General features: G+C 45.0%; 1 protein-coding gene across 1 annotated transcript; it reads right to left on the bottom strand.

The window, feature by feature from the left end:
- Positions 1–2,316: 2,316 nt before the first annotated feature.
- On the bottom strand, positions 2,317–3,183 carry LOC142198408 (proteinase-activated receptor 1-like). Its single transcript, XM_075269479.1, has one exon. It carries the CDS (start codon positions 3,181–3,183, stop codon positions 2,317–2,319), a length of 867 nt encoding a protein of 288 aa, XP_075125580.1.
- Positions 3,184–20,234: the final 17,051 nt, after the last annotated feature.

The following is a 20,234-nucleotide window of genomic DNA, read 5'->3' as shown; positions in this document are numbered from 1 at the left end:
GTAGAGCATTCCAGAGAAGTGGTGCAGCTCGGGAGAAGTCTTGTATACGAGCGTGGGAGGTTCTGATAATAGAGGATGTAAGTGTTAGATCATTGAGTGAGCGGAGAACACGGGTTGGGCGGTAGACAGAGATGAGGGAAGAAATGTAGGGAGGTGCGGCATTATGGAGAGCCTTGTGGATGAGAGTAATAACTTTATATTTTATTCTATAATGAATAGTCAGCCAATGTAGTGACTGGCACAGACCAGAGGCATCGCTGTAGCGTCTAGCCTGATAGATGAGCCTGGCTGCTGCATTCAGAATAGATTGTAGAGGAGAGAGTTTAGTGAGGGGAAGACCGATTAGTAAGGAGTTACAGTAGTCAAGGCGAGAATGAATCAGAGAGACAATAGGGATGTTAAAGTCACCCATGATGAGGGTAGGAATGTCACTGGATAAAAAGTGGGGAAGCCAAGAAGCAATTGGTCGGTGACAGAAGGATACTGTCCGTGGTGAGCTCCATGCTGGAGAATAACTCCCATCCCATGTATGAGACCATGACAGCACTGGGCAGTACTGTCAGTGACCGACTGCTTCAGCCCAAGTGTGAGAATGAACATTATCGGAGATCCTTCCTCCCAACCGTGGTCAGGCTGTATAATCAACATAAGGTAAGTGAAGATCACTCCGCACAGAGAAATAAAGTATCCTGAGTCCTTCTTTTAGCAGCTTGCTAATGCATTACAATACATTGCAAAAATTGTCATTTCTTTTGCAGGCTGCATAGAGCAGCCTGCAAGAGAGAAGCACTGCCGGCCAGGGAGCTTTTGCAGGAGCTCTGAGGGGAATCCCCAGCCGGCCGGACCTGAAGAAGAACTGCAGCCGGCCTCGCAGGAGCGCTGAGGGGAATCCCTGGCAGAAGCTCTTCTGCCGGCGGCCGGCCGCAGTTCCTATCTAAAGGATCGCACTTGAGAGAGCGGTCGCGCCCGCTCCCTCCTCCCTCCAGCAGCATGGCGGCACCTGCCCAGACCCCTTGTACCAGGACATCGTAGAGCACCTCCGCTGTAGCACTTACAGCGGAGATGTCCTAGATCCCCATGTCTGCAATCTCTGATTGCAGGCATGATTGCAGGGAGCTTTGACAATACTGCTGTAAAAGTTACAGCGGAGGTGTCAGTTGGTATGGTGACCGCTCTGAAGCAGAGAGGTGCCATTATAGTTACAGACCCGGCATCCGGACCCGGCATACAGACACCGGGACGGGTGTCGGGCCGCAGCATTGCCACGCTCATAGCAGGAGCGCAGCAATGCTGTCAATTTCAAACTGCAGAAGTACTTACGGTACTTCTGCTAGCAGGCCCGGAACGCAGATACACGCCAGGTGTGGGCCTGAACTTACATGGCCACGTCACCCAGCATGTGATGGAGTGGGGGGGTGGGGGTCTGTATTCCGGGCCTGCTAGCAGAAGTACCGTAAGTACTTCTGCAGTTTGAAATGAGCAGCATCGCCACGCTCCTGCTATGAGCGTGGCTATGCTGCGGCTCGGCACATGTCCTGATGTCTATATGCCAGGTCTGTAACTAGATAGATAGATAGATAGATAGATATAGATATTGTTGAATTACAAAAACTGTGCTGAAAAACTCTGCTTATGCTCGAGTATATACGGTATATAGAAAATTGGTTATGAAGGTGGACATTAAAGGGATTCTATCATTTAGAATCCCATTTTAAGCTACACCCATGTAAGAAAGAAAGGCTATTCTTCCTCAACCTTTAGATGTCTTCTCTGCGCCGCTGTTCCTTAGATATCCCGGTTTTCGTCCATATGCTAATTAATTTTATCGCAGAACTGGGGACGTCCCCTTTGCTGCGATTAAACTATCCAGCGCTGCCTTCTTCTTATTCGCCGCCTCCACCTCTTCTTCTTTGTCCCATTACATCTTCTTGAAAAGTGCCGACTGCACATGCCTGTCGCCATTTTCCTGTGGCCAAATGGGAGAGTCCACAGGAAAATGGCTGACGTACATGCGCAGTGGGCACAGTCGGCCATTTTTCTGTGGCCAAACAGGAAAGAAGAGGCAGAGGCGGTGAACAGAAGAAGGCAGCTCTGAATAGTTTTCTCGCAGCACAGGAGATGCCCCCAGTGCTGCAAGAAAGCTAATTAGCATATAGACAAAAACCGAGATATCTAAGGAATGGCGGCATGGAGAAGACACCTAAAGATAGGGGAAGAATAGCCTTTCTTAAGGCTATTCCTACGTGGGTTTAGCTAAAATCAGGATTCTAATGATAGACTCCCTTTAAAGTGATACAAAATTTGACACATGGCCTGTTATTCCGCCATATTTTGAGTACTTTTACTACTATTGGTTGTTCTTGTTTCTGAAACACTATATGTTTTGCAGCATAGCAAACTGTGTAGGTACTTTTGGCACTTTGAGGATCCATAGTAATAGATAAGGGGATCAACACAGCAACTGACACTGCTGATAGAGGCACAAATAACATAAGCAAAATATAAAAATTCACTGTTTTCTTGATGATAACTCATACAGTGAATTAAAAAGATAATATTGGTCGGCCCAAAGCAAAGTACAAAGACACATAGCATAGTCACAGTTAGAACCACAGCTCGAGATCTTTTGAATGTACTGTCAATTACTGAAGTGCTCAGTTTCCTGATAACACAAATGTAGCAGAAGGTGGTGACAACTAAAGGTACGAAGAAAAAGAATATAAGTAAAGCGGCAAAATAATAATCATAATAGCTGCCAAAAAGTTCCCATGACAGGACATCAAAACAGGCTGTGGTGTTCAGACCATCAATAAGAGACGTTTGCCTATTTATAAGAATAGGCACAGTGGTGGATATGGATAGAATCCAAATGAATATACAGGCCGCCCATGCCCGGGTCGTTGTTCGCCAGTACAAAGAGCGTATTGGATAGACCACAACCAGGAACCTGTCCACACTGATATTGGTCATGAGCAGGATGGAACAGTACATGTTACAGTAAATGGCCGCAGTGACAATACGACACATTTCTTCTCCAATAAGCCAGTCATTCCCAGAAAATCGATATATTATGTTGAAAGGGAGAAACATAACAAAGAGCACATCAGCAGTGGCCAGGTTCAGCATGTACACCACCGCCGGTTTCCTAACTTTTATCTTGAAGAGGAATATGATGACCGCCATTGCATTTAAGGGGAGCGCCACGCACATTACCAGGGTGTACACTGACGGTACAAACTTAGTCATCCACTGACTATTGAGATAGTCTTTTGCTAAATCAGTTATGTTTGCAAGACTGGGATTTTCATTCTTCTTACCTGGAAACAAAAAAAATAATAAAAACAATATTAATCCAAGAAATGAATGGGAAGAAAATAAAAACTGAAAATAAAAGGGTTGTCTCACAATCACAACTTATCACCTATCCACAGTCTGATCACTAGAGGTAATTGGATCACAGGTTGGACCACATGGTGATGGTTGTACATGAGTTCTGCTCTTTTATTCAAAGACTATGCGACTGACAAAGAGTCGAGCGTTGTACTTGGCAATCTTTGTTATTTCCATAGGGATTAAAGGGATCCTATCATTTAAACACATTTTTTTCTGGTTGACACGTAGGAATAGCCTTAAGAAAGGCTATTTGTCTCCTACCTTTAGATGTCTTCTCCGCGCTGCTATTCACTTGAAATCCCGGTTTTCGTCGGTGTGCAAATGAGTTCTCTTGCAGCAATGGGGGCAGGCCCCATCGCTCAAACAGCACAAACAGCCCGGAGAAGACATCTAAAGGCAGGAGACTAATAGCCTTTCTTAAGGCTATTCCTATGTGTCAACCAGAAAAAACTGTGTTTAAATGATAGGATCCCTTTAAATGAAGAGTCAGCAGACATATACACCCATTGCTCCATTCAAAAGAGGACACTGGACCTAGAGGTGGGCCCCACAACAATCAGACCCTTATCACCTAAACTGTGGAAAAGCTGTTATTGTAAGACAATAATAATAAGTCTTATTCACTATGCTTGTACTGTCAAACGCAGCGTTTTTTTCCCCATGGCATTAACACAGCAGTATAAGCGCTGCATTTTTGCAACGTGGGGCTTCAGCCTTTAGGGAGTGTCAATGAACAAGCCATTCTATAGTTATATAAAAAGGGTTACTTGCCCTCTGTATTGTTTTTCTGAATTCATGGGTTGTTTTTTTTTTTTTGGGGGGGGGGGGGGTAGGGTGGATAAAAAGTTTATCCAGTTTACAGATTGAATAGAAATGCTATATTGTCATTGGTAGCTGCTTCTTATTGTGATAAACAGATTTTTTTCGAAGCATCTACAATAGTTTTAATGATATGGCTGCCATTACTACCGTGTTTCCCTGAAAATAAGACAGTGCCTTATATTAAATTTTGGTGCTAAAGATATGCTATGTCTTATTTTCAGGGGATGTCTTATTTTATTTTTGTGTGCAGCTGTCACCACTGTGCTACGCTGAGATGTGCTTGCTGCACAAAGGCTGTATGAAGAAAAACATTGCAGCCGGCTGAACGCTGCGTGCGGTGTTCCGTGTGCGCAGGTATGCCGACTGCTGCTGTTGCTGTGATACCATACGTTGTATCCACTGTTCCTGCTGCTGTGGGATGAACTGGGAGAGTGGAACCCCCACCGCATACGATGCTTAGTGTATGTCCACGGGCAACTCCCAGCTCATCCTACAGCTGCAGGAGCAGTGGATACAATGTATCGCAGCGACATCAGCAGCCGGCATACCTGTGCACACGGAACATCACAGTGTTCAGCCAGCTGCTGATGTTTTTCTTCATACAATCTTTGCACAGAAGGATTATTATTATTGGGGGATGTCTTACATTTGGGGGGTGCCTTATATTAGATAATTCAACAAATCCTCTGCTATGTCTTACTTTCGGGGGATGACTTATTTTCAGCATACCTCCCAACCGTCCCGATTTCCGTGGGACATTCATGATTTGGGTGACATGTCCCGCGGTCCCGGTTGGAGGGAGGTATGTCCCGATTTCAACTCAGATCTGCATCCAGAGGACGCAGATCTGAGTTGAACACATATGCGGCTGAAGCAAGGAGCTGACACAGGTCAGCACCTCGCTTCGCCGCTGCCCGCCTCTCTCCCTGACACATGCGGCTGAAGGAAGGAGCTGACACAGGTGATTTGGGTGACATGTCCCGCGGTCCCGGTTGGAGGGAGGTATGTCCCGAATTCAACTCAGATCTGCATCCAGAGGACGCAGATCTGAGTTGAACACATATGCGGCTGAAGCAAGGAGCTGACACAGGTCAGCTCCTCGCTTCGCCGCTGCCCGCCTCTCTCCCTGACACATGCGGCTGAAGGAAGGAGCTGACACAGGTGAGCTCCTCGCTTCAGCCGCATATGTGTCAGGGAGAGAGGCGCACAGCGGCGAAGCGAGGAGCTGACCTGTGTCAGCTCCTTCCTTCAGCCGCATGTGTCAGCAAGAGAGGCGGCGAGGGAGCGGAGGAGAAGGTAAGTTTAATGTGGAGGTGGAACGTGAATCTGGGGGCAGATGAAGGAGAGGACGGCATGACACGGGGCAGAGATGTGGGGACATGAATCTGGGGGCAGAGATGTGGGGACATGAATCTGGGGGCAGAGATGTGGGGACATGAATCTGGGGGCAGAGATGGAGAGGACATGAATCTGGGGGCAGAGATGGAGAGGACATGAATCTGGGGGCAGAGATGGAGAGGACATGAATCTGGGGGCAGAGATGTGGAGACATGAATCTGGGGGCAGAGATGGGGGGACATGAATCTGGGGGCAGAGATGGGGGGACATGAATCTGGGGGCAGAGATGGAGAGGACATGAATCTGGGGGCAGAGATGTGGAGACATGAATCTGGGGGCAGAGATGGGGGGACATGAATCTGGGGGCAGAGATGTGGGGACATGAATCTGGGAGCAGAGATGGAGGGGACATGAAACTGGGGGCAGATGAAGGGTGTATATGAAACTGGGGGAGAGATAGAAGAGGGACATATAATTTACGGGTGACTGTAGGAGGATTATGTTGTGTGTGGGCACATGAAAAATTAACGAGTGGGCGGAGTCAACACAAAAGTGGGCGGGGTTAAATTTGCCGCAGCGTGCTACGCGCGCCACACATTTTGTCCCTCTTTCAGTTCTTCAAAAGTTGGGAGGTATGTTTTCAGGGGAACATTGTAGGAGTAAACTAAAGACAGCTTTTTGCAGGATCATTTCACTTTAAGGCCAGGGCCCCAAGTGGTGTTTTATAGCAGGAGAAACGTTTGTGGATTTTCAGTGAAAAGCGCTGTGGGAAAAACTGTGATGTGTTCCCACTGCTGTTTTTCTTGCACCGCTGCAGTCCACTACATGGGGCCTAAGCCTAATGTGGGTTATATATTTATGTTATTATGTTAAATAATTGAATGCAATACTATATTATTACACACAATGCGTATCATACTAGGTGAAATGTGTGAGACACTCTGGACTTTTTCATACCATCATTCACTGGGTAGCTGATAAAACCTGGACTACTTAGACGGCCTGCAAAAAAAGATATCCACAGAAAACAATGTTAAGCATGGTGGTAGCTAGATAAAATGGTCACTTTTACTTACAGGATAAGCTTAGAAGAGTAGTTTAACTGAATGTCTGAGACCAATTCTATCACACAAAGTTTTTTTAATTAAAGAGGACCTTTCACCAACTCCAGTTCTTAGCATCCGTTAATAGTAGTTGCTCCACTGACTCCAGCACAGTTGGAATTTTTTCTCCAGCCCCCACTGTTCCTGAGCAAACAATGCTGTTAGTTTTGGTGCCTGATATACTATTTAGTCTCTGTACTGTCAGGTGGGTGGTGTCAGGCAGGAGCAGACAAGGGGTGTGACTCTGAGCTCTGACACTGTCCAGTTTTTCTCAGCGATTTTTTTTTTTTCACCTTATTTTACTAATGCCAGCATTTCCACTGCTATAGTCACACGGTCGTTTTTGCTTTTCCACAGCAGATTTTTTTCTGCAATGTGTGAAAGGGATTAGCCAGAATCTTATTCACTATGCATGTACTGTCAAACGCAGCGTTTTTTTTCCCATGGCATTAACACAGCAGTATAAGCGCTGCGTTTATGCAACGTGGGGCTTTAGCCTTTAGGGAGTGTCAATGAACAAGCCTTTTGACTGTACACAGTGACAACTAATAGAATTACTAGTTGAAGTATGGCAAGATAAATAATGTATAGTACTAAGAAAATCACTCGCTTTATTCAGATTTATTCTACAGTTATATAAAAAGGGTTACTTGCCCTCTGTATTGTTTTTCTGAATTCATGTTTTTGTTTTTGTTTTTTTTTGGGGGGGGGGGGATTAGGGTGGATAAAAAGTTTATCCAGTTTACAGATTGAATAGAAATACTATATTGTCGTTGGTAGCTGCTTCTTATTGTGATAAACAGATTTTTTTCAAAGCATCTACAATAGTTTGGATGATATGGCTGCCATTACTACTGTGTTTCCCCGAAAATAAGACCGTGCCTTATATTAAATTTTGGTGCTAAAGATATGCTATGTCTTATTTTCATTGGATGTCTTATTTTATTTTTGTGTGCTGCTGTCACCACTGTGCTACGTTGAGATGTGCTTGCTGCGCATAGACTGTATGAAGAAAAATATTGCAGCCGGCTGAACAATGTGTGCGGTGCCCCGTGTGCACGGGAAAGCTGGCTGCTGCTGCTGTGATACCGTACGTTGTATCCACTGTTCCTGCTGCTGTGGGATGAACTGGGAGAGTGGAACCCCCACCGCATATGAAGCTTAGTGTATGTCCACAGGCAACTCCCAGCTCATCCTACAGCAGCAGAAACAGTGGATACAATGTATCGCAGCGACATCAGCAGCCGGCATACCTGTGCACACAGAACATCGTCCACAGTGTTCAGCCGGCTGCAATGTTTTTCTTCATACAATCTTTGCACAGAAGGATTATTATTATTGGGGGATGTCTTACTTTTGGGGGGGGGGGTGTCTTATATTAGATACTTCAATAAAACCTCTGCTATGTCTTACTTTCGGGGGATGACTTATTTTCAGGGAAACAGGGTAGGAGTAAACTGAAGACAGCTTTTTGCAGGGTCATTTCACTTTAAGGCCGGGGCCCCACCTTCATCAACTCCAGTTCTTAGCATCTGTTAATAGTAGTTGCTCCACTGACTCCAGCACAGTTGGAATTTTTTCTCCAGCCCCCACTGTTCCTGAGCAAATGATGCTGTTTTTGGTGCCTGATATACTATTTAGTCTCTGTACTGTCAGGTGGGTAGTGTCAGGCAGGAGCAGACAAGGGGTGTTATTCTGAGCTCTGACACTGTCCATATCTGGTTGGTTCTCTGAATCACGCCCCCTGCCTGACACCACCTTTCTGACATTACAGAGCTTACATAGCGCATCAGGCACCAAAACTTGCTTGTTGCACAAGAAAGTTGAAGGCTAGAGAGGAAATTCCAACTGTGCTGGAATCAATGGTGTGGTACCTATTAGCAGATTGAATAGCAGTTGAATTGGGGGAGGTGGTGTAAAGTCCTTTTTAAATGTCCATAAGGCTAAGGCCCCACATTGCGGAAACAAAGTATCTTAATTTTAGGTGCAGAATTGCAAGCGTTTTTCCTATAGGTTTCCTATGGGAAACCTCTGCAAATTTTCTGTGAAAAGTGCTGCGAGAAAAAACGTGATATGTTGCCGCTGCAGTTTTTCACGCTGTGCTTTTTTGCTGCAGGACGCCACGTAGGGCTTTAGCCTAACTTGTGTTTAATTCATTGAATTATTATTATACATTAGTACATGGCAACCTATATGAAATCATTTATACACCAATCTGCTCAGTTCCTCCTGCTCTATAACATGATGCCCATATATTGCACATCATTTCCAAAGTTACCTTCAACTTAAAAAGAAAATGTCTACAGCTCATTTTGAGATCATTTTCTTAGAATTAGAAAAAAGAAGAAGGACTCTTACTTATATTTCTTTCTGATTTGTCGCTCCCTGGAATCATAGAAATACATATTAGTATTGTCTTCTGTGATAAATGTTAACGATCAGCTATTAAATATTAATTAATATAATTTAATATTAGTTCATATTAAAACAGAATACATGACATTCCACAGTATAAACTAAAATAATTTTTAAAAACCCAATAAAATACAGTAAATGGGATCTAGTTTTTACGCGCTCACTCATCCAGTTCTCCAAGATTCCACATGCTTAGAAAAATGTCTTACTAAGCAAAAGTTCCCACACAAGGCCATTACAGTATAGTATGACTATTTGCTTTTCCCCATATAAGGATCACAATGTACGTTATTTTTTCCTATCAGTATGTCTTTGAAGAATGGGAGGAAATCCATGCAAACACTGGGAGAACATACAAGGTCCTTGCAGATGTTGTTTCCTGGCAGGATTCGAACCCAGGACTCCAGCGCTGCAAGGCTGCAGTGCTTTTCTTAAACAAAGGCCCAACTCCAGCATATATCAGACAATGGGAAACTCAAAAGTCAGGTCTATCCATCTCAGACCCCATGTTTTTTTTTTGCTGTGTAAGCATACATGACAATTCCTATAAAAAGATCGTCAGGTGGTATAAGATTCAGACCGCCATGGCTTAGATGGGTTTGGTCTCTGAAGATTTTATTGGAGATATGGAGGAGTTACCCTATATACATATCCTGGTGTTGCACCACTGTACAACCCTTTTGGAAAGAAGTAGAGACTTACATTAATTGAATTTGATCTACAGCAATTTTTCTGAATATATTCTTTTGTGGCTACCTTATAAATCCTGGTCTCCATCTACCCACATGCAGTAGTTAACTGACCCAGGCTGTTACACTACCCATTCTGACTCTATGGCTAAGCAAAGAAGTCCCCACAATGACATTGGTTCAAGGAAATTAAGATAATTTATTGACTGGAGGAATTAGTGTGGTATCCCAAGGGATGCAGGTGTTATAGTAGGACCTAATGGGGGTAGTAGTCCCTCTGATAGATGAGATGTGGTAATGGTCACGGTAGCTGTAGTGGTGGTCCTGACTGTGGGGCACCTCTCATAGGACACACAGCAAGTCAATTTTCAAAAGAAGGATAGCAAAAGACACAGTCCTTTGTTAACCAAAAGTTTCTTTACTGAGGACTCTGATAAAGTGCAGCAATACCTCCCAGTGATACAGTCTCATGTACAATACAGCGGGTGCATGTGAGGAGGACTACCATATAGTGCCGCCATACCTCACAGTGATATAGTCTCATGTACAATACAGCGGGTGTATGTGAGGAGGACTACCATATAGTGCCGCCATACCTCACAGTGATATAGTCTCATGTACAATACAGCGGGTGTATGTGAGGAGGACTACCATATAGTGCCACCATACCTCACAGTGATATAGTCTCATGTACAATACAGCGGGTGCATGTGAGGAGGACTACCATATAGTGCCACCATACCTCACAGTGATATAGTCTCATGTACAATACAGCGGGTGCATGTGATGCAGGATTCCCTTGTAAGCTGACAGGTAATGGCTGATGCTGACACAACTTTCCTCAGATTTGGTAGTTTAGAGTATTGAGGAGACATAGTCCAGGTTATAGCTACAGAAGAGGGATCTTCACCGGTTGGCTCCCGGCGGGTGACTAATTTGGGGTATATGTAGTTACTCATGGTTACTGGGCTGCGGTATCCGATAGCCGGACGCAGACCTAATACACGGGGCCTGGAAACCACGGAACACTGGACTTGACCGGAGGCCTTCTTTAGGTCCAGGAATGCAGAAAGGCTCCTTTCTAGCTGCTCCTTTCTGTCAGGTTCTCTCCTTCTTGGAGGCAGTAGCAGTATGGCTGTTATCCCCTCTGTATGGACTGGTGAATGGTCCTAGGAGACACTGCATCTTACATGGCCTGTGAGATTCACCATGTAGCTCCTAGGTTTGGCAGGAGGAATCTGAAAATCCTGCCTGGAGTTGGAGTAGCAGCAGGTGCTGTTACCTCACACACTACACTCTCCACAACATGGCTGCTCTGCTTTCCTTTCCCCTTCTAAGAGGAAGGCGGGGCTAAAGTCTCCACCCACAGCTTGCTAGAAAGTTCTGCTCGTGCTGTGTATGAAGTGATTGGGATCCTATATCACATGCACCTATATAGAGTGAAACATAGGTGGCAGCAGAATAGTACATGGCAATAAACACAATGTATGCACACAGGAAATACAGATAGATAGTGATACTCAGTATTAGTACATTGTGAGAGACATGACATTACATAGCATACAACTATTATAATGGCAGGAAGGAGTGTACTGGGACACTACATTAGTGTGCTGGGGAACAAAGACACACATTTTGTGGAATTATAGTCATTGTTTAGCTTCAAGTATTGCATAGCCCCGGCCAAAAGACACCTCACATGGCCTGTAACTAGCTAATGACTCCTGTTACTTGACTCGCCAAAGGTTCTGATCTTGCTGTTTTACTACTCAGAACCCTAGGATATAGGTCTATTGTTTTAATGTTTTACAGGTTTCAGGTTCTTGGTCTTATAGTACATTAGTGGATATAGAAGTAATGTCTCCATTACATTATACACTTGAAGAGACGTTTTTAACTATTGCATAATACATTTGTGGCTGCCCCTTCTTTATCCCCCATCCTTCTAACCGCTTCTACCCCCTGCTTCCCATCTTCTGTCATTCCCACCCCTTACCAATAATGTGCTGCCACAGTAGGATGTGCTATCCCATTGTGTTAGCATGATTTGAGAAGCCATAGTTCTATGCACCCTGCTTTACCTTAATGGTTGTATATTTAAAATATCATTGGGGGACTAAGATGACATGTAGGCATACCTCCCAACCGTTCCGATTTCCGCGGGACATTCACGATTTCAGTGACGTGTCCCGCAGTCCCGGTTGGAGGGAGGTATGTCCCGATTTCAACTCAGATCTGCACCTGGAGGACCCAGATCTGAGTTGAATACAAAGGCGACTACAGCAAGGAGCTGTCACAACTCAGCTCCTTGCTTTGCCGCGTCGCTCTGGCTAGTGGCTGTGTAGGCGCGATGTGATGACATCACATCGCGCTTACAACTGTGTTGGCGAGACTGAGGAGAGAGCGGCGGGGGAGCGAGGAAAAGGTGAGTTTAAGTGGTTTTTGTGTGTAGACATTGAGGTGGAACATGAAACTGGGGGCTGATGAAGGAGGGGACAGCATGACACTGGGGGCAGAGATGGGGGGACATGAATCTTGGGGCAGAGATGGGGGGGACATGAATCTGGGGGCAGAGATGGGGGGACATGAATCTGGGGCAGAGATGGGGGACATGAATCTGGGGCAGAGATGGGGGACATGAATCTGGAGCAGAGATGGGGGACATAAAACTGGGGGCAGAGATGTGGGGACATGAATCTGGGGGCAGAGATGTGGGGACATGAATCTGGGGGCAGAGATGGAGGGGACATGAATCTTGGGGCAGAGATGGGGGGACATGAATCTGGGGGCAGAGATGGAGGGGACATGAATCTGGGGCAGAGATGGAGGGGACATTAATCTGGGGCATAGATGGGTGGACATGAATCTGGGGGCAGAGATGGAGGGGACATGAATCTGGGGGCAGATATGGGGGGACATGAATCTGGGGGTAGAGATGGGGGATATGAAACTGTGGGCAGAGATGGGGGGACATGAATCTGAGACAGAGATGGAGGGGACATGAAACTGGGGGCAGATGAAGGGTGTATATGAAACTGGGGGAGAGATAGAGGGGGGACATATAATTTACGGGTGACATATAATTTACGGGAGACTGGGCAGAGTCAACATAAAAGTGGGTGGAGCTAAACTTGCCGCGGCGTACATTTTGTCCCTCTTTCAGTTCTTCAAAAGTTGGGAGGTATGCATGTAGGTGCAGAGTCAGACCAACCTCTATCTCCCTGGGCCCCATCTTCTCAATCACACTGCAAAGAACACAATAACCAGTCATCCTGCAGCATATTGCTGCTCCCTGAGCTCTGCTGCTGGAGTTAAGAGGGCTTTAGTTCAAGGCAAGAACCAGACCGCAGACTACTAACAGGACCCAGGACAGAAACAATCAGAGGCAAGGGTTAAGTAGAAAGTGAATACTGGAAAAATGTATGTCAAGCGCCATTGGCATGTAGCTGTATAGTGGACCCCTAGAATAAATTTTACTAGGCACTCCAGTCTGACGCTGACAGCAAATGACCACTGCAGCCAATCAATTACCTCAATGGTGACCTGTATGGTCATCTACCATCAATCTACCATCAACAGGATATCAGCACTGCAAACCCATCAACAAACACTGGGGAGCAGCAGTGAAGAATAAGGTCTAGAGGATCAGATCTAACATAATTAAATGGCCACGGATAAAATATCTGCGGAAAACTTCATGTATATACAATAAGAACAGACTAAAAACAGTAAGAGGTCAACTTAGGTTTTAATGCATGAATTCCTGCCAGCTCCCTCTATGGATGCACAAACAGTCAGGAAATGTCATACGCTAAGTGTAATATTAGACTTTATCCAACTTACCCGGTCCATCAGTAAAGAAGATCAATCTGTTGAACAGGAACAGAGCGAGGTGCGGAATGAGATCCATCTTTTATTCTTTCCCTCTGTCTTGAATATCAGTAAGACACCACAAAGCTGAACACGGCACTAAATATCTGACTCGCTGTGCCACCCCTTAAAGCCTTCTGAAATTTGGCCAGTTTACAATACTTACTGTAATTAACATCAATTATCATTAGCAGTTTGTTTACTTCTTTCAAGAAAGAGGTCACTTCCAAGTTCACCACTAATGTGAATGATGTAATTGGCAAAATCAGACACTTTTACTGCAAAAGCATCTTTTATGTTTCCAAGGCTGAGGTAAGGGGAAGGAGAAAACACCAAGAAATTTGCAAAAAATTCCACTGAAAACATATTAGTTATAGCATTTTATAGAAACCCATTCATTAACACTTAACATATGGATTGATATGTTACCCCTATATAGACGTGTGAGGCCACACCCTGCTCATTTTTAGTCTGTGAAAAGCAAATAAACTTTTTTTTTGTCTCCTTTTCTCTGTTATGTTATATGTCTCTGGGTCTGTGAAAAACAGATAACCTATGGATGTAATCTGTTTTGTTTTACATGAACCCATAGGCTTTCATTGATGTGGTGCATCCGTGATGTGTCGGCTTCAGTGAAACAAAAGGATTTGCGTCAGTTGTTGGTTTTGCAGGTGTACACTATGCAAAAAACACTGTTGTCTGAAACACAATGAAATAAATTGGTGCATATGGCGTCTGCATTTTTCACATGATATGCTATTTTGGACATCCTATGTGGAGATGTGAATAAGGCCTTATGGTAAAAACGTTAAAAAAAAAACAAAAAAACAATGAACCTCACTGTGGAACCACCGTTAGGGTAAGTTCACATGGGGTTTTTTGGTTCCAGTCCAAAATATGGGTAGCTGCAACTGGATGTCAGTGCAGTGCACTGGCATCCAGTTGCGCACTCCGCTCCGGAGTAAATTGGCTCCCGGAAAAAAAAACTGACCGGCTCCCATTGATTTCAATGGGAGCTGTCTTTTTGGTCAGGATTTTGAGGCAGATACGGCTTCAAAATCCTGATCAAAAACTCCCGTGTGAACTTACCCTTAGTCTTCATACACATGAACAATGATATACATGTGGCACTCATATCTCTTCAGACTCATTAATATCCTTCCTATATTTCTCCCTTCTGCTAAATCCACTGCTGGCTTTGGCAGAAAAATCAGCCACAAACCTATTGATTTTGCACAAAGCAGCTACAACCACACATTACAGACACACAGAGTTTTTGGCTACTGCAGAGACACAGCTGAAAAAAAAAAAAAATCACTGCGGTTTACAGTCCCAGTAAAGTGAGTCCACTTCACTCCAGAAGATCATCAAGGCTCCTGGATCCAAAGACTTTTAAGTATTACCGTATTTTATGGACTATAAGGCGCACTGGACTATAAGCCGCATTGCCCATGAGCGCCTTATAGTCCGTCTCGGTTCATATATAAGGCGCACCGAACTATAAGCCGCAGTCCGGTGCGCATTATATCTTATTGAAAGCGGCGGCAGGCAGACTTTGCCAGCGGCCGCTTAACCCCCCGCGTGCCAGCCGCTTCTATTGGAAGCGCTCGGCAGGCGAGGAGGGGCTCTATCAGCAAAATCATGCTGATAGAGCCCAACCGTAAACGTTAGGTTAAACTACTACACACACCCCCCACCCCCCCCCCCCCCCCGTTACAGCAGGGCTGCCGGACACTTCCTATTCATTTCTATGGGAGCCGGCATGCGAGCGCTCCCTATAGAAATGAATGGAAAAAAGCAGTCCATTCATTTCTATGGGGAGCGCTCGCATGCCTGCTCCCATAGAAATGAATAGGAAGTGTCCGGCAGCCCTGCTGTGACACCGCCGTCCTGAAAGAGAACGTGAAACTTACCGAGCGGTGCAGGGTGGGCGGGCATCCGATGTTCCGTCCTCCTCCGGCGCTCGCAAGCTGATAATGGCCAGGGCACATGCGCAGTAGAAGCATTATGCGCATGCGCCCCGGCCATTATCAGCGAGCGCCGGAGGAGAAGGACGGAACATCGGAGGCAGAGGAGGCCAGAATGCCCGCCCGCCCGCCCTGCACCGTTGGGTAAGTTTCACATTCTCTTTCAGGACGGCGGTGTCACAGCAGGGCTGCCGGACACTTCCTATTCATTTCTATGGGAGCAGGCATGCGAGCGCTCCCCATAGAAATGAATGGACTGCTTTTTTCCATTCATTTCTATAGGGAGCGCTCGCATGCCGGCTCCCATAGAAATGAATAGGAAGTGTCCGGCAGCCCTGCTGTAACGCCGGCGTGTACGGCTGTGATACACGCCGGCGTTCGGTAGTGTGAATGCACCCTTACGGTGCCTTTTATGTATGTATGGAAGCGGCACGCAGTCTTTGCCGCCGCTTCCATCCATATATAAGCCGCACCGGACTATAAGCCGCACTTACGATTTCTGAGGAAATCGTAGGTTTTTATGTGCGGCTTATAGTCCGGAAAATACGGTATTCTTTTTTTATTTTATAGCCGTTTGTTATCTCTCTATATCTGTAGCTCTGACCATCTTGCTATTAAAGTGTTAACTTTAAGGTTACTTTGTGTATGTTCTATGAACTCATTACCATTTGGAAGTTTATATGTGCGCAAGTTTCTGCTGGATCTGAATCAGCAGTGGTGGCTGTGGCTTTTATTTGGGGAGCGTGGACTGTGCTGGAATGCAACTTACACTCAATTTGCTGCCTGAGTGAAGGGTGAGTGCAACAGTGAGCGGAGTGGAGTTGATCCCTGACAGACTCACCCGCCTCACGTGCTAGGAAGACCCGTATAGGACAACTTCATTTGTTACGCAGTGGTGCTGTACAATAATTAAACATTTACTCCCAGGTTTCTGGAAAGCTCTGTGTGATCGGCTTCTCAATGTGGCAACCGTTTTACGAATTGAGGTTACCTACAGAGAACATACCCTTTAAGTTGGCTACACATATTAAAGTATTCTGCCTATGTAATGTGTGTGGGGGGGACTTCAGAATGTCCCCTGGCATCTGTTTTGTGGGAAAGTTCAATTGGCATTAGCAATCCATTGTTCTTGTGAGAGATAAGCTTATACCCCTCTTTCACTGAAATACACATGCATGCCCAGCCAAGTTTTATCACTGATCTTTATGAACATTTAGATTTAGACAAGTCAAAAATCATGGTTATAGCTGTGTAATCTCCAGCATACTGTATACTATCCATCCATAACCCTGCTCCCTGTACTCGTGTGCCATAAGCTTAGTTCACATCTGCGTTGGTGCCTCTTCCCATAGTTTCTGTGATCATAAAACGGCTTAAAAACCGATTAGAACTTGTATTTGCACATTTGGAAGTAGAAAAAAGTCAGACTTGCAGCTGTTTTGCTCTGATCAAAAAATAATGACACGTGATTGACCGCAACAAATCTGTCTTTTTTAACATGGAAGACAATGGATGGTCTCTGTTTGTATCTATTTTTTCCTCTTATTCTTTCCTGCACATACTCAGAATGAATAATGAAGGTCAAGGACAGAAACAAACACTTTTTTGATGGATACCCATTGACGGATTCATTAGCTATGACAAATTACGGTATGTGTTTTGCAAGTGTTTGTGTCCGTATTTTTGGTGAATTTTATTGGTTTTATTAGATGGATTCACAATGGGACACCCAATGCAGATATGAGCATAGCCTTATCTGATGAAGTACAAGACAGCTGTTACTCCTCTCTGGCTTACAGATGATGATGGAGTCAAAACATTTAGACAGTATAAAGTAGTAACATTTATTTTTTTAGACTACATTGTATCCTGTTTGGCCACTAGATGTCAGCATAGGAAACTAATATTTCATTATATACGGTAAGGGCGCTTTCACACCTGCGCTCGTTTTCCAGTTTGTGCATTCCGCTGGGTTTCCGTCTTCTGCCCCCGTGAAACTGGACAGGGAATAGAAACCCGGCGGTCAGTTTTCAAACCCATTCACTTTAATTGCTGCTCAGTAAGGCTGCTGTGCACAAAGAAGTCTATGGAACCGCCAAATCCATGGTCCGGAGCTCCGTGAGAAATACTATAGTATGCAAGCAGCCACTAATAATACCAGATGTTTTTTTTCAGTACGTGTGTGTGTGATCCATGCGTATGTGCATGCACGTGTGTATGGTCCATGTATATGTATGCGTGTGTACGCGTGTGATCCATGTGTATTTATGCGTGTGTGTGTGCGCGTGTATGTGCATGAATGTGATCCATGTGTATGTATGCATGCACGTGTGTGGTACATGCATATGTATATGAGATCCATGTGTTTGTGCGTGCGCAGTGCTAGTGTCCATGCGTGCTGTAGTTGTGTGTGAGTACGCATGTGCTTTGTTCGTCCGTGTGCGTAGTGTGCATCCATCTGAGTGTGTTTGCGTGCATGCGATGTGCATGTGGTATTTATGGGGTGGTATTTGTGGAGTGATGTTTGTGTTGTGTGTGTCTAGAGTGCTCTGGTGTTTGTGTCGTGTGTTGTGGCATTTTGTGTGGTGTTGTGCTTGTGGGTTGGTGTATGTGTCCTGTCTGTGTGATGTTTATATGGTGTTTGTGAAATGTTTGTGTGTGGTGGTGCGGCCCCTTTAGCAGCGACTCTTTGGCGCCGTCGCTATAATCCGTCCCTGTCAGTCACAACTGTTTTCCCCTCAGTACTCTTTCACATTTCCCCATTATGTGTATAGGGCCTAACTTCAGGGGCCCCAATTTCATGACGGGGGTATGCTAGCAAGATGTAACATGCGCATTATTCTGCTCCTGTGGGTGGAAAGGGGGCATGCCAAATTTCACCCAAAACGGGCGAGAACTGTGGATTTGTATAGAGCAGACTACTACAGATTTTCAGTTTTATCTACATAGAAGATTGATTTATACAGTGTTAGCCAAAAGTATTGGCACCCCTGAAATTCTGTCAGATAATACTCATTTTCTTCCAGATAATGATTGCAAGCACAAACTGTTTGGTATTATTATCTTCATTTAATTTGTCTTCAATGGAAAACCACAAAAAGAATTGTCAAAAACCCAAATTGGATATAATGCCACACCAATCATAAAAAAGGGGGTGGACAAAACTATTGCAGCGGCAGGAGCATGGCGATGCTGCGGGCGCCGGTACCCGTCCTGGTGTCTGTATGCCAGGTCTTTAACTATAATGGCGCTGCTGCAGAGCGGTCGCCATAGCAAGCGGGTCTTCGCTGTAAGAGTAACAGCGGTAATGCCGGAGATAAGGCCTGCGATCAGAGATCCACAGGCATTAGCTCCAGCATCGCCACTGTAAGAGTTACAGTGCAGATACCCTCCGGAGATGTCTTCCACTGGCCCCATACCTTTAAAGTTGCAGGCCGACCTATTCTGATGACAGCCAGGAGCCTAATGAAGGCTCCCAGGCCTGTCATAGCAATATTACTATTGCGGCTGGTCTACGTCACTTAACAAGACATGTGTTAAACTACTGTCGTGTCCAATATGACGTTTGTGGTAAATTACAGTCACAGAGCTTTCCCACTTTGAGACAATCATGGAGGCAAGGCAGATTTTCCCAATTTTGCAAGAACCTTTAGACTTCATAGTTCTTTTTCCAGAGCTCTCAGAATGAAAATGTCCACTTCTCTTGCAAGCATAGTAAAACTGTTGGCAGTCTGAGGATCCAGGAACTTTAATGGGCTTCACTTCTGAGGTTTGCACAAACACTTACTTAGCAGATTTTTGCTCCTTCTCTTTCCAGCAAAAAAAAAAATCTGTGAAAAAACAATAAAATGCATGAAATAGGATAACTGAATGTCAAATATCTCCCTAAATAAAAATTAGTTTCTGTCTGTCTGTGCTTTATGCGCGACCAAACAACTGGATCGACCTTCACCAAATTTGGCACACAGATCCGGTAAGGTTTAAGACAAAGTCCCAACTTGCTCGGACGTACCGTTGCTGAGATACAGCTTTCCCAAAACAATGACGCCCCCATTAGCCAATACAAACCTAGAAGTATTTCACTCATATTCCAACTGCTAGACACACAGTCACTCCACATGTACAATCCAACACTGATATCCAAACTGAGATACACGAATCAGAGGATTAGATACACAGGTCAGCACACAGTACCACACGCTGGAGGATTAGATACAGGCATCTGCGCACAGTATCGCATGGCAGAGGATTAGAAACGCACGTCACCACAGTATCACACGGCAGAGTATTACATACGCACATCTGCACACAGTATAACATGCCAGAGAATTAGATACAGACATCTGCACATAATATAACATGCCAGAGGATTAGATACGGACATCTGCACACAGTATAACATGCCAGAGGATTAGCTACGTGCATCTGCACACAGTATAACATGCCAGAGGATTAGATACGGACATCTGCACACAGTATAACATGCCAAAGGATTAGATACGCGCATCTGCACACAGTATAAGATGCCAAAGGATTAGATACGCGCATCTGCACACAGTATAACATGCCAGAGGATTAGATACGCGCATCTGCACACAGTATAACATGCCAGAGGATTAGATACATGCATCTGCACA

This window comes from Leptodactylus fuscus, chromosome 1 (assembly GCF_031893055.1).
Source record: "Leptodactylus fuscus isolate aLepFus1 chromosome 1, aLepFus1.hap2, whole genome shotgun sequence".
Lineage (NCBI taxonomy): Eukaryota > Metazoa > Chordata > Amphibia > Anura > Leptodactylidae > Leptodactylus > Leptodactylus fuscus.
This window is presented reverse-complemented; position numbering and strand designations above follow the sequence as displayed.

Coding starts and splice junctions, on each gene's coding strand:
- LOC142198408 (XM_075269479.1), bottom strand. CDS start 3,183: ATGGCGGTCATCATATTCCTCTTCAAGATAAAAGTTAGGAAACCGGCG.